The sequence below is a fragment of the Leptonychotes weddellii genome, chromosome X (genome assembly GCF_054177405.1).
Source record: "Leptonychotes weddellii isolate Sample4059 chromosome X, ASM5417740v2, whole genome shotgun sequence".
NCBI lineage: Eukaryota > Metazoa > Chordata > Mammalia > Carnivora > Phocidae > Leptonychotes > Leptonychotes weddellii.
Genome location: NC_138385.1, coordinates 97,607,127 through 97,621,723, shown reverse-complemented (window position 1 = coordinate 97,621,723; position 14,597 = coordinate 97,607,127). Strand labels below are relative to the sequence as shown.

Below are 14,597 nucleotides of genomic sequence, written 5' to 3'. Positions count from 1 at the left end.
TTTATTTTAAAGTCAGTGTTTTGAACGTGTGAGTCACCTTTAACCAAAGTCCACTTTGTTCTGCCTTGGCATCTAGGGACTAGAAAGAGATGCCAGTGTTTTCTCACTTCTATTGTACGCTTTGCTTTCTTTGCCCCTGACATTTGAGGAGGAAAATTTTCTAACGTACAAAAAGGTTGAAACAGTTGTACACTGAACACTTGTATACCTAGATGCTCCCAGCAAATTTGTGTGATACTTGCTCGAGCACTTGTCTGTCCCATCCATTTATCCGTCTTAATTTTTTAATGTTTCAGAGTCAATTGCAGAGATCCCTACACTTTCCCCTAAGTATACTCTTTGCTTTTGAACAGAGCTCTAGCCTCTTGCTCACCTGACCACATTTCTCTGTCCTAACTTCCTGTGTTGTTGTTGTTGTTTTTTTTTAATAGCAGAAAAGCTTCAGCTAATTGATGATCAGTTTGCGGATGCTTACCCTCAGCGTCCCAAGTTAGAATCTTTAGAAATAAAGTTAAATGAATATAAGAGAGAAATAGAGCAGCAGCTTCAGGCAGAAATGTGTCAAAAGGTAAGTTGTATCTTGTTGCTGTTAGCAAGAGTGATATTGGTGCTTATCTTTTGATGCCTTAATGTTAGGTATAAGGGGAAAAATGGAGAATCTTTATTAATGAATGTGATAAACTATTGCACATGTGATTTTTCTTTCTAATTGATGTCATTTTTTGTGCCTTTTGAATGAATGCTACAGGTACAGTGAATGAGATGAAACTAAAGATGAGTTAAACTAAATATATTTAAGTAGAGCATTAGTGTTAAACCTAGCCATCAAGAGAGAAGTTATTTCTTTAGTATAGTTATTGGTATTTATAGTTATTTGTCATCCATTGGCAGTTGAAATATTTTAAAGATACCAAAATAGAAAAAGTTAAAATGGAAGAGAAAAGAAAGGCTGAGAGGGAGTTAGCTGAGTTCCGGAACGAATTGGAGCGAGCTTGTCAAGCAAAATCTGAAGCCCTCATTTCTCGGGAAAAGATGGCTCTTGAGAGAATTCAAAAGCACCAAGAGGTAACATTTTACAATTATTTACTGGGTGTCTGTTTCCTGCAGCTCTTAGTAGATTGGCTCAAGGTCTGAGACTGGGTTGGGACAGTTGGTTAGACAAGACAGAGCCCTACAGGAGTACTAGGGACTGGGGTCAAGAGCACAAGTGGAAGGATCGGCCTTGAAAACGATATGCAGACTTCGTTCCTCTGAAACGGCTGGAAGGAAAGAACTGTGAGTGCGAACATCCATGTGGGGATTGTGAGAAACTCACACTGAATAAGCTCCATCCTCTTGGGCAGATCTGAGGGTGAGGGGGGCAGCTTCCAGAAGAGGATCAGCAGTTGGGGAACGGTTGCGTGGGGGGAGAGGCAGAGCAACGCTCTGAGGCAGACAGGACTGGTGGCACTGTGTTGGGGGCCCAGCTGAGACGGGCAGCCTGTGACTGATGTAGACCAAACCAAGCGCTTGTAGGCGATTGCTCTGTTCTAGTTCTTGGGAGGCTTTGTAAGGTTAGCCAGGGTAGAAAGAGGCGCCTGGGGAGCGGAGCTTTATAGAGCTGACTTGGCTTGAGAAAAGCAGCCTGTTTAATTGAAGACACTGGGGCTCGGTGGGGTGGTGAAGGAAGCCAGAGGGCAAGATGGGTGGCTACTAGCCCAGGGGAGAAGGGAAGGCCATGTGGCAGAGTCCGAGACCTCAAGGACTAGGTCTGGGGCTACCGACAGGTGGAAGGGTAAGCATGGGCCAAGAGGATAGGGTTGCAGGCGGAGTTGTCACGTGAAGACTGGCAACAAAACGCAGTGTGCTGCCATTGGATCGAAGGTCAAGGTCCCCGGAGTAACGGAGTCCAGGCCTGCAGAAGTCAGTCAGGTGGCCATCTGATCTCTCATGGAGAGTGACTGGACGGGAGGTAGAAAGATTGAGACATGGCAGGAGGCGTGGGGTCCACTCTTGTAGGAGAATCCGGTTCCTTTCCCAAGGGGCTATCTTTGACCGGCCTGGATTGGGACCACTGTTTCCTGTGTCCGGCCGGAGCTGCTGCCGTCGGGAGCTCTTGCTCGGGGCTTCGCAGTCAGACCCAGTTGTTTCATGCTGATTGCGTCCCCTGTAAGGTTTTGTTTACCATTTCTGGTGATTGGGCTCCTATAAAAATAAATGTGGGAAGCACTGTCTTTGAGATGATTGGATTATGTTTAGATGAACAACTGCATCCTCAAGACCGGTGACTGACTAGTTCAGACCAATCAGTTACCAGACCAGAATACTCATTTAGTTAACTGATTCTCGGAAGGCTCTGGACAAGAAGGCCCTCCTCATGCAAAGCATCGTGTCTTTCTTCCACCACCTGGAATGCCCTTCTCCTTTCGTCCCTGATGAAACCCTCTTGGCCTTCGAAATCCAGCTGGAATGCCGCCTCCTTGTGATGCCTTCCCTGGACTCCTACTGACAGACTGATTCGCCTGTCGCTCCTGCCACGGAGTCTTTCTGTATTTTGGTTATAAAATCCTCACATCATAGTCTGATTATTTCTCTCTCCCTGACTGAACTGCACAATTTGTAAAGGTGGGACCTGTATCTGCATCCTTCTCTGTCCAGCTCTGAGTGTGCTGTTTGACATAGGCTAGGTGTTCCATGAAGCCCTGCTCAGCAGACACACAAATGGAGGTGTGGCCCATTCCTTCAGCTTGCTACTGCTGAGTCAGAACGGGAACTGAAACTTTCCGACAGCAACAGAAGCAGGGGAATTCTATTCTTTTGACGTTTTATTGCTAAACACCCATTTTGTCATTTTTTTTCTTGCTGAAGCACTTACCCAAATTTTAAGCGTCCGAGAGATGTTACGTAGAATAAATAGACCAGGGATGTTAGGAATACAGGATAATGGAGTTTCACAGTCATTGAAGGAGGGAACATGTGTCTGGGTAAGGAATTAGGCAAAAAGCATACCTCGAATTGAAACCTCTTAAGAGAAAGGGAAATTGTAACCCTAAGTGTCTGGAGTTTGTTTTCTGGAATTTAGGAAGCAGGATGTTCAGATCTGTTTTATTTTCTTTAGCTTGCTTACTAAAAATTAAAGCTTTCATACACAGATGGAAACCAAAGAAATTTATGCTCAGAGGCAGCTTCTACTAAAAGATATAGATTTGCTAAGAGGCAGAGAAGCCGACCTGAAGCAACGGATCGAAGCTTTTGAATTGTGAGTAATGTGTATTCGTTTTGGATATTCAGAATGAATGAGATTTAAAAGAACTAAATAGGTGTCTTAATAGTCTGATGCTAATTGCCAAGTAGAGTTTTTAATTGTTAAAGTGACAACACCTGGTTTTAAAAGGCACAGATTAAGAGAAACAAAGACTGGGGTTTTGTTTATGAAATATTAGACATTAGGGTGAAAAGCAGAATGAGACACCATCATTGGGCTATAGTAAGACCAGATACGTGATTTGAAGAAGCTAATAATGCTTTGACAAATCCTGTGTTTCTCATTTACGTTCTGTTCAGATCTAATAGTTTCACATGCACGTAGCAACTGAACTCCAGATACCCAGACCTTCTATGTTTACTTGCTCTACTGTAAAAAAAAAAAAAAAAGAAATATGGTGACTCTGACTTGACTTGTACTGGGTGAAACTATTTCTCTTGGTGTGTGTGTTACTTTTTCTAAGTGCTCACAGATGTATCAGCCTTCAAATCTTACCTGGGATTAATACCAAGCTCACCAGTCTGTAGTTGGTGGAATAAGCTTTCTTTCCCATTTGGGATCTTGACATTCATAGATACTCCAGGAATCCGATTTTATTTAAGAGTTTGTCTCCATCTTCATTAATGTTGTTTTTTCATTTTTGTAGGCTCTATTCATTTGATTTCTTCTCTCTGCCTACCTTACTCTCCTTTTGGCGATACTGAAGTGGCACATTGATAGAAAATAGTAAAGGGGCAAAATTTGGGCAGATTCTCAGTTACATAATCATGATTATATAATCACTTCCTTACCTCCACGTCCCGGACTCCTCCCGTCTAAGCATATTAAACTAAAATAAATGGATTTAATGCTCCTTTGCTTTACAGATTAGCCAGCAGAGGGATCTCTAACACAAAGCGTTTATCCTTTGCTTGAAACCGAGTTCATAGCACTCCTCACTGTGGTTTGGTCTAAGTACTTGTGAACCTGACTCCCGGCTCCAGAATTGGTTTTGTGGGTGACTGGGGGGTCTCTCCATGAAAAGCACTCCATTCTCCGGATTTGGAGGTTCTGAAGGACCCATCTATCGTTTGCTCTCTCTCGTCACTCTTTTCAACATTCATTCGATGGATTATTAAATGCCCAAAATGAATCTTCTACCTATAATTCTTATGGGCTCATCAGTTAAGCCTCACAATTAGAAGGTAATACTCCAGAAGATACAAGCATTTAAGTACACTAGAATTTGGTTTGTAGCTTTGTAACTAAAAACATCACTTTTTCATCCCTAAATTGATGGTAGCCATTGATCCCCTGTAACCCTTTTTTGAGTGTGGATCCTCTTCTGTAAGAGACCACTTTGGTCTTGGTACATTCACACTCCCCTTAGCCAGGTGCCACCGGATAATTCCATCTGCTAGTTGATGAACTAAGTCAGGTCATAAAATAGATGGAGGAACTAAAACACAGGCTATTTTTTCCCCCTAAATTTGTTACTTCAGATGTTGTGGTTTTCTTATTTGCTTTCTCTATTTTTGCTAATTTCAGGACTCAGAGGCTGCAAGAGGAAAAAAATAAAAGCATAACTGACACACTTAGGAAGCGGGAACTGAATATAAAGAGCATTGAGGAGAGCTATGACCAGAAGCTCAAGAATGAACTTCTCAAGTAATTGCGTGGCATTGCTAAAGGAATCCCGTGTTTCATTAAGTTGCTAGAAGCATAGCAACACTGATGAAATAGATAAGACGGACAGTTGTTTTTTGTTTTTTGGGTTTTTTTTTGGGAGATAAGACAGTTTATGGCAAAATTTGGTGTTTAAAAAAATACAGGTTTTCATTGGTAGTCAAGCCTTTCCATGAATATTTAAGATGGGTTTAAAAAGATGCAGAGAATAGCATCCTCTGCTCATTCTTACTCGTAGCTTCTCTGACACTGAGAGCTTATGGTTTGCTTCAGTTTTTAGGGCACCTTAGGACTTGCTCAGTTTGCACAGCTGAGCAGCTGAAAAGTCAGAAGTACAACCACTTTCCTCCGTTCTCTCTTCATACTGGCATGAAGATGGGGATAGGCCACAGTTTCTACGGTGGTCTTCTTACCGGTGACAGGGTTCGTCACTGAACGTGTGCCTGGTATTCCTTCAAGGTTCTGCCAAGTCCGAATCCAGAAAAAGGATTAGCTATAGGAAGCAAAACACAGCATAGGAGAGGAGAATATGGACAAGTGTGGTCCCTGGGGCTTTTCTATAGCCTGAGTTTTGTATCTCGGTGAATAATCTCTTCGTGCAAAGGCATTAAGCCCATATGGTAACTCCTTCCCATGCGTGGCGTGCCATTTGGCACATAATAAGTGCTCAGTTAATACTGACTAAGTGCATGTGTAGTGAAGCGATGACTCCACTCAGCTCCTCTGGGCAGGTCTTAGTCATTGGCCTCATTTTTATTGCCTTGCTCATAATTTGTCATTGGTATTCCGTTACATAGTACCCACAAAGGTTTCTGGAAGTTATTCTTTAAACGAATTGTTAAAAAAAGGTAGCATCTTTTCATTGTATCAGTTTCGAAATGATGGATTTGATCTACCTATTTTATGTCTGCTCCTCTAACATACTAGCGAACACTGAAGTAATCCTAGTTGTTACACACGTTTTTCTTCCTTTATTCCTCACAGTTTGTTAACTTCGCCTAGCCATGGATATAGTGAACTGTTTTGTATCATTTGTCCAGCTTTGGGGGTCCTTCTGTGTCTTTAGCCAAGTGTTGAAGTTGGGAGGATATCACAGGATTGCTTCTCCTTCCTTTTTCTGGCCTCCGAACCAGAAAGTCAACTGGGAACAGCTGGTGGAGATGGCTGAAGCCCCGAGAGATGTGCCTTTGGGTATTGCTAATTCAGGTCTAAAGCTCGTGGCAGTTGGCTCTCAATGCCGTGCTCAGCCTTTAAGGGCAAAAGTTCTTATCTTAGGGAGGGGAGACGGATAGGTGAATTGCAAGTGACTGACTTGGTTATCATGTGGGATTTAGAGTCTGTCACGCACACTGTAAGTTGGCCTTAATCTACTACCTTGTGTCAGTCGAGACCAACTGAGAAATAATTGCTCTCTGTAACCTCACAACAACAACAACAACAGGACCCTTGATCTTGTGTGATTGAGTTTTGGGACCGAATTGACAGGATCACAGCAGGGTTTTATGGACCTTTTATGTTCAGAATTCATGTCCCTGGCTTTTGTCTTGAGAGAGCCTGAGGTTTACGTGTTGTCACGTTCGGTGCCCTTGGATGCCCTGGCGCCACAGATAAGCTCGTGTATTGATGGTAGTCTGTCCAGGAAAGCGACAAGGAGCTCATTTTTGGTTCTTCTGATTGGCAGGTATCAACTTGAACTAAAGGATGACTATATCACCAGAACGAACAGGCTGATTGAAGATGAAAGGAAGAATAAAGGTGACTCTGGGGGCAAGCTGTGTTTTTCAGCGCTGATGTAGGCTGTTAGCTTCCTAGTTGGGCCTATTCTGTATTCTAAAAAAGACATAGCATACACATCCTTGTTACTACAAAAATTACATGTTTTTTGTTGTTTTAATTTTACAAAATAAAAAAATACTGTCTTACTACATTTTTGTGAACCTTAGTGTTTAACCTTTTGTATATTCACAAGGGTTAGTGATTTATCAGCAGGATTTTTATCCAACTTTATTTCAATGTATTTTGATAAATGTGATTGTCAAGAAGGTGGCAGCAACTTATTGCCATCCTGTAAATATCACTCTTAACCATGAGAGACTTCATTTTTTCCTAATGAAAATTTTAACTTCTCTGTCCCTGTGATCTAGTTTCTTATTTCTTTTACTTCTAATGTGTTTTTATGCTTCATGATATTTTCACTTGACCTATAACCTCTTAAATTCTTGTATACATTAGCCGGAAACTAGGAAAGTTGGATAATTTTTCATTCTTTGAGATATTTTACATTTTAATATATGTCTAGTAACTTGTCGATGACAAGCTAAACTTTTAGTGGCAATTTTATTTTTTATTTATTTATTTTTAAAGATTTTATTTATTTGACAGAGAGAGAGAGAGCGAGAGCAGGAACACAAGCAGGGGGAGTGGGAGAGCGAGAAGCAGGCTTCCCGCCGAGCAGGGAGCCCGATGTGGGACTCGATCCCAGGACCCCGGGATCATGACCTGAGCCGAAGGCAGACGCTTAACGACTGAGCCACCCAGGCGCCCTTTAGTGGCAATTTTAAATGGACTCTTAGGAGGACACCAGGGCTAGGTACTTGATACCGCCCAGCCAGGTCGCCCAACGTGGGCCTGCTCTTTCGCAACTGTCTGTGAAGGCGAAGAATGCTCATTTAGGTATCCGTACCATCGTGGATTCGGCAGTGTTTTTTGATGAGGTATCTATATAGACTTGTGTTAGATGAAGTAAAAATAATAAAATAATAACTACAGAATCACAACAGACAACTCAGTCTCTGTCTTCAAGGAAATTCAGACCTGTTGGCATGAGGGCCCTGTGCTCTGAGCAGATGGTGTAAGTGCTAAGGTGTGTGTAGCGGGAGGAAGTTCGCCGTGTATTTGACAGCGGCGAACGTCCCGTCACCTGTGGCGTAACGGCTTACTTCGTACTTGCCTGCTGATTTTCTTTTGACCCTGACATCTGCTGTTTAGATAGTGAAATAATAGTCATTAGGGCTGATCTACGGCCATAAATTATTAAATGATTTTGTATTCACTAGGAAAACATGATGATGTTAATTGGTTGGCTCTTTCTTTCAGAAAAAGCTATACGTTTGCAAGAGGAGCTCACAGCTATTAATTCAAAAAAGGAAGAATTTACTCATTCAGTAAATCGTGTCAGAGAGCTTGAGGTACTTGTTAAGCCTATTGTTTTGAAACAGACATTAAGACAATATATGAAACTTCAGTTTTAGTCATACGTAATTTATCTTCAGTTTTCCTCTTGATGTGTTTGTTTATTCCATGACTAAGAAGGTGATGGCTGCACTTCGTTCATTCGCTAGTTCTTCACTTCAATCTCAGTCTCCTAGGGAAGCATAAGAGGATGTCCTTTGGGGCCTAGAGTCCTGCCTGAATCCTGTCTCTCTCCCTTTCTGCTTATGTGCCTTTGGGCAAGTTCTCTGACCTCCGATTCCTTACCTGTAGACTTTGGGATGTTGCCTACATTCCATGGTTGTGCAGGGAATTCAGTGAGCGGACTGATGTGCGTAGCACACGGCTGATACAGACTAGCTTCTACCTCAGCCTCCTCTCCCTTCCCGTCAGCAGCAGGTAAAAATTCCTGTCATGATGTCGGGATCTCACAGCTTACAACAAAATGAGATGCGTTTTTGGTGTGCCACTGTCACTTTATTTCTGTTTGTGTGTTTGCTGTCTGAAGGACAGAACTGGAACTTTAGGTACTGAAAATAACTTTTATATACAGAACGTATTTGTAGCTGTAAGGACTTGCTTGAGAACTTCGCAGGCTGCAAACTTGAGCTCTGTTATACTAAGAAAAAGAAAGCACCCCACAGCATGTTAGGGTATCTTACCTTTTTATTACAAAAAAAAAAAAATGTGTGTGTATCTATCTGTCTATATATTTATATATTGCTACTATCTGTGGTTACGTTGTTGGGCCCTTAGTTGCATCCAGAAAATGGGGTGATTGTCAGAAGCACTAGCTTTGCAAGACAGGGTTGTACACAGTAGCAGTTGGATGAACTTGCCCCTGCCCCAACTCTAGGGCAAAAGATGACTTGTACTGCGGGAGTTAGGGTCTCGTTGGGGAGAACCAGACTTCTGTCAAGGGGCCTTAATTCAGTCATGATGCCCAGCTCAGGGCGGCCTGCCAGCTTTCACTTAAGCAGTCCTGTAAAGTCACTGTTCAAAGTCACAAGTTTTTCTGTTTCAATTGCAGCTTGAGTTAGAGTCTGTCAGAGCCCAGTCTTTGGCAATAACAAAGCAAAACCATCTGCTGGATGAAAAGGTGAAAGAGATGAGTGACTATTCGCTACTGAAAGAAGAGAAACTGGAGCTTCAGGCACAAAATAAATTACTTAAACAACAACTGGAAGAGACTAGAAATGAAAACTTGCGTCTCCTAAACCGTAGGTGTTTTTTTTTGATTGGCATGGCTTTGTAGCCGCTGTTAGCTTAGTACTCTGAAACTGCTTTGTCCTATAAGGGAAGCTTCAATCGGGAAGATTTTATAAAATTCAGATTCTCGAATCGAAGGTACTTTGTTTTTGCTTGCTGCTTCGTAATTGTGTCACTAAGGAAAAAACTTTATTAACTGGATAAATCTGCCCCTCTGGATGGTACCCGGCTCCCCTTGCCCTCTGACTCCTCTGGGCTGGTGGTGCTTGGCCACTGGGGACCCGCTCAAGCACTTGGAGGGAGGGAAGAGTGAGGTCGAGGTGATTGTGATCCCTTCTCCATCTCCTCCTTGCGGAGTAGCCCTGGGCTGGCCCTGGGCCTCAGCAAAGCAAGATCCCAGTACCTGGGGGCTCGCGCTTCACCAGTGCCCTGTGCCTGCTCGCTTTCCCCAATTCTGGGAATGCCTCCCTTCCTGAGCCTCCAGGCCTGAGGACTGGTAACAGCGTGGCCCCAGTACTAGCCCAGGGAACTACACCGTCCTTTGCGGTACCCTGTGTAAGTCTCTCTTTATTAAGGGGTCTTGTGATGACCCAAATTGGGGACACCATCTGCTTTCTTTCTGGACCCTGAGTGCCGCTGACAGGTTCACAGGTCGGATTGGACCTAGGGGCAGTCCCTGGCAGGCTTTGACAGAGCATTCTTTCTGTGCCTCTGTGCATAGTAGAGGAGAGAGGCGGGCATTCACGTTAATTTGAGGATTTGAAAGAATTCTTTTACTGGGAGTAGAACTCTGAAGAGTGGTAAAGTTTGCAGTTATGTGCATTAAATTCTTTTGTTCTGAAATTGGTGATTCAGGACTGCTCTTAGTCCATTCAATAAAACTGGTATTAATTGTGTGCATACAAAGAAAGGGAAGAACCATCTAAAGCCTCTAGCTGTTTTTGTTAAGTGAAATGAGAAAACTTCAGGTTGGTAATGACCAGGCTTTTTTTTTTTTTTTTACCTTCATAGATACAGCTCAGCCATCTCCTGAGCTGGTGGTTTTTCAGAAAGAACTAAAGAAAGCCGAACAGGCCATCGCATTTGAGCATGAGTTCGAAAGCCACAAGCAGGCTCTGCAAAAACAGCTGCAAAGTGAAGTGAGTATTGCTCTTGGCTCATCCAAGTGTTAGGTCAGTGCACTTTGTGGGTGTGTAAACTTGGCGTGTGTCACACCAGCATAAATCAGATCTATTTGAACATCAGAAATTCCCCCCCATATGCTAATTACTCCCCCAGTATTCTTTCTCATCTGAGAAAATTCTTGAGTGATTGTGACATTATATTCATGATAGTAATAAAATCAAGAGGAAAGTAAACTCTCCTAAACACCCAGTTTTCCTTGATGGTGCCCACTGTTAAAAGTATCTCTTGATTCTCACCCCACAACTTAACAGTATTGACGCTCTCTTTCTCATGTCTGCCTCCCGTCCTGGAGTAGCTGCTGTATGAAAGGAGTAAAGAAGGAGCTGGAAAACTTGTTAGTGTGTTCTGTTGTTTCATAGGTATAAAGCTGCTCAGAATTGGCAAAAAAGAGAAAGAGAATAAGCCGGGTGAGAGAACTGTTCTTTTGAAATAAACTGCGATTTGTTTTTTTGTTGTTGTTGTTGTTGTTTTTTTAGCATTATTTTTTTTTTTTAAAGATTTTATTTATTTATTCATGAGAGACAGAGAGAGAGAGACAGAGGCAGAGGGAGAAGCTGGCTCCCCGCGGAGCAGGGAGCCCGATGCGGGACTCGATCCCAGGACCCTGGGATCATGACCTGAGCCGAAGGCAGACGCTTAACCGACTGAGCCACCCAGGCGTCCCAAACTGTGATTTGTTTTATGTTCATTTCTTTTCCTTCCCTAAATCTTTTCAGATTGAACATTCTGCACAGCTGAAGGCCCAGATCCTTGATTACAGTAACTCCGTAAAGAGGTTAACTCTACAGGTTGCCGATTTGAAATTGCAACTGAAACAAACCCAGACAGGTCGGAGACATTTTTAGTGTGTGTGTGGGGGGGGGGCTTCTGATGTTTGTGAAAATGTAATGACTACTCAGTGAATTTTTAGTAATTCTCATAGTAGGGGAAGAGCTATACAAATATGTGACATTTTTAGTGTGTGTGTGTGGCTTCTGATGTTTGTGAAAATGTAATGATGACTACTCAGTGAATTTTTAGTAATTCTCATAGTAGGGGAAGAGCTATACAAATATGTGTCACCTGAGAAGTATAACTTCTATTTCAGGACTACCCACCGGGTCATCCTCTAAAGTGACTTGCTTTCACAGATGCCCCATGGCTCAGGAGAGGTGTGATAGTGACACAGAAGTCCCCAAATTCATCCTGAACCTAGGCTTTGCTTTTTTGTTTGTTACCCCGCCGCTAAGACCAGTTGACTGTTCGGTGGTTTTACGTGTCCCTGGACAGACGTGTACATGTGGCGAGAAGCAGGGCGGCCAGCAAAATGAGTCCCGCTGCTAGCGGAGTCTGGAAACACTCTTTGTTTCGGGTCCCACTTGCGAAGTTCGTTGTTTGCCTTGGGCACGCTCTGTTGAACTTCCTTGGGCCTCCGTGTCCTCACTGTTAATAGGGCTAGGAGTGGTGCTGGGCCGCATGGATGAAGGTGAAGCAAGACGGATGGCAGTACGGTGCCTGGGACACACCCAACACTGAGGAGGTGGTTTCTGCTGTCGTTTTCGTACTGTTTTCATTGCCAAGCCGACGTCTGCCCCTTCCTACTTCATAACAAGGACACTGAAGCTTCCATACCTTCTTTAGCTGCTTGTAGGTGCAAAGCAAGTTCCTCCGTGTTACCAGTTGACATGCTTTCTCGCTTCTTGGTTCTGAACCCTCCTCAGGCCCAGTTATGCTCTGCCCTGGTCAGGCCCTTGTTCGCATCGCCCCACACGAGTTTTCCCTTTACTCATTTCTACTCTTGTTTGTTCTTCACTTTCTCTCAATAAGTCTGTTTGCCAGACTGCCCACAGCTGAAATTCTGGTGACCTCATATCATGAACAATAGTTCAAGAAGGTGGAACCTTTTGAACCCCTGCTTTGCACATGGCGAGCCTCTGTCCGGCAGCGCCATCAGGTGAGGTAGTGGTCCCAGGTACTGGCTCTCCCATCGTGCTCACTGCGTGAGCCAACCTCAGTAGTCTCAGCGCCCCCATCTGTAAAATGGGAGCAGTGCGCGTTCTTAGCCCACAGTGTTGTTGTGACTGCGTGTCTTCCTTCCCTTACCGGAAACTCAGGCCCTGTGCTATGGTTTGTGGATTTTGCCACAGCCCTGGAGGTTCTGGGCAGCATCTTGCAGTGAAACACATTAATTATTTTGTAATCAAATGGATGAATATTCATGCTAGGTGGAATAAGTAAAGATTGTAAATGGGTTTCTATTGGTTCAGGTCAAACTTTTCAACCAAATGAGTTGAGGTCTGGTTGGGCTTTGCCACCAAATAAATTAGGAATATATTTTTGGTTTTCAGAGCTTTTTAGATTGCACAATTGTGCATAATGGATTGTGAAATAATATCACACGTTATGAAAGGTACATATAACCTCTTGATAAATGTTAATAATTACTGTCATGACTGCAGCTTCCAAAACTAATGTGCAAGTTAGGCCTTAATACTTCTTTCATTTTTCAAAAATCGTGATCTCGATCTATTTTAACTCTCTTCTCCACCTTTTCCGTCATTTCTCACGTGGTCTTCTTGTAACCTGCAGCGCTCGAGGATGAAGTGCACCGCAACGTGAAGCAGTCTCTGATCGATCGTTCCATCAGTGGCCTACTGAGTGGCAAGATGGTGGTGCCTCGTAATGGGGATATAAGCGGGGATTTCTTGAAAAATCCTCTCGACCAGGAAAGGCTGATGGCGGTTATACCAAGGATCATAAATTATCCAAATGCGAGCACGGAGAGTAGTTCCCCTGATTCTGACCTTGAGTTTGTAGCCAATACCAAGGCAAGGGTGAAAGAGCTAGAGCAAGAGGCCGAACGTTTGGAGAAAGCTTTCCGAAATTACCATCGAAGACTTAGTCAGCTCCCCGCTAAAAGCCCTTTAGCAGCCAACAGCCCGCCACCCCTGCACTTGCTAGGGACACTCAAAAGCATCACTTCGAGTTCACCCCAAAGACGCACTTGTGCCAAGGACAGAGTTGTCTCTGAGCAGCCTCTGGTGGGCACCCCTGAAGAGGACAAGAGCAGCGCCTCGCGGCCACACAGGAGCACCACCTCCAGACGCCTCTCTTCCACTCCCGTTCCCAAAGCAAAAAGGAGCCTCGACGGTGAAATGTATCTGGAAGGTGAGCTGCTGCCGAGAGGGTTGCAGGACGCTCTGGATTGGGAAGGGTCTGGTCCTGGGAGGGCCTCTTCCCCGAGTAAGAGCGCAGCTCGGGACGGCAGGAAGGAGTGGGAGCTGAGCCCGGAAACGCCTGAGCCCAGGCACTTGGGTCCTCTCTCTCGATCTGCCTTTCCCGGTTAACAGTGGCATCTCCCCCATGTTGCGGGGGTGGGGTAATGTCCTGTTCTAGCAACTTCCTGGGCACGCAGACAGGTGCAGAGTGACGGTGGCTTTCCCTTTACCGCTGGTTAGTTGTATATGTTTGAGTTACTACTGCAGTTTCGTTGAGGGGCTTGAATCGTTAGCTTTGTAGATCATTTATGCATCATACTCAGCTGTTTACAAGGATAATAGAATTCATTGTCAGAGTAATAGAACTGTTTGGAAACCATGTTGCTGTCTTCTTGCAATTTTTAAATAGTCAGGCCTTCTGCCCCTTAGGTCTGGACCAATCCCACGCTGCTGGCCCCAGTCCTTGTCCCGACAGAACACCCCGGCCTTCACCTGCTGAGTCCAGGCACAGCCCTTCCCTCCACCCGCTGCCCAGCTCTCCAGAGCAGGCCAGGTAACACCGCCTTCCGCTCGGCCTCTGCCCAGTCCGCTGAGCTGCATGGGGTCTCAGCCTGGACTCGTTTGGGCTTTCTGTGGCAGTATAGAGTTGGTAATCAGATTGTAAGATGATGTGTGATCTTTGAGAATCATCTAAGTTACCTGGAGCGGGAGTGGGGAAGAACATTCCTTTTAGCAAAGTAGTTTCTACTTCTTTGCTAAACTTGGTGTGTAGAATCTACACTGTGGTATCAGTAAACATTTTCGTACTTCAAAAATAGACTCGGTTAACGAAGGTAAAACAAATTGTCCAAAATCTGGGAAAACAAATTCAGTTTGAGCTTAAGACA

General features: G+C 44.0%; 1 protein-coding gene across 7 annotated transcripts in view; it reads left to right on the top strand.

Annotated features, from left to right (window-relative positions):
- OFD1 (OFD1 centriole and centriolar satellite protein) overlaps nucleotides 1-14,597 on the top strand; it is an 83,476-nt gene that overhangs the window by 58,428 nt on the left and 10,451 nt on the right. For all 7 annotated transcript variants that reach the window (XM_081809154.1, XM_081809156.1, XM_081809155.1 and 4 more), the window contains 11 exons: nucleotides 432-568; nucleotides 892-1,065; nucleotides 3,132-3,238; nucleotides 4,772-4,891; nucleotides 6,591-6,664; nucleotides 8,006-8,097; nucleotides 9,150-9,339; nucleotides 10,340-10,467; nucleotides 11,230-11,341; nucleotides 13,082-13,660; nucleotides 14,140-14,263. In XM_081809154.1, coding sequence (XP_081665280.1) covers nucleotides 432-568; nucleotides 892-1,065; nucleotides 3,132-3,238; nucleotides 4,772-4,891; nucleotides 6,591-6,664; nucleotides 8,006-8,097; nucleotides 9,150-9,339; nucleotides 10,340-10,467; nucleotides 11,230-11,341; nucleotides 13,082-13,660; nucleotides 14,140-14,263 — 1,837 coding nt within the window. The remainder of the gene's footprint in view (nucleotides 1-431; nucleotides 569-891; nucleotides 1,066-3,131; nucleotides 3,239-4,771; nucleotides 4,892-6,590; nucleotides 6,665-8,005; nucleotides 8,098-9,149; nucleotides 9,340-10,339; nucleotides 10,468-11,229; nucleotides 11,342-13,081; nucleotides 13,661-14,139; nucleotides 14,264-14,597) is intronic.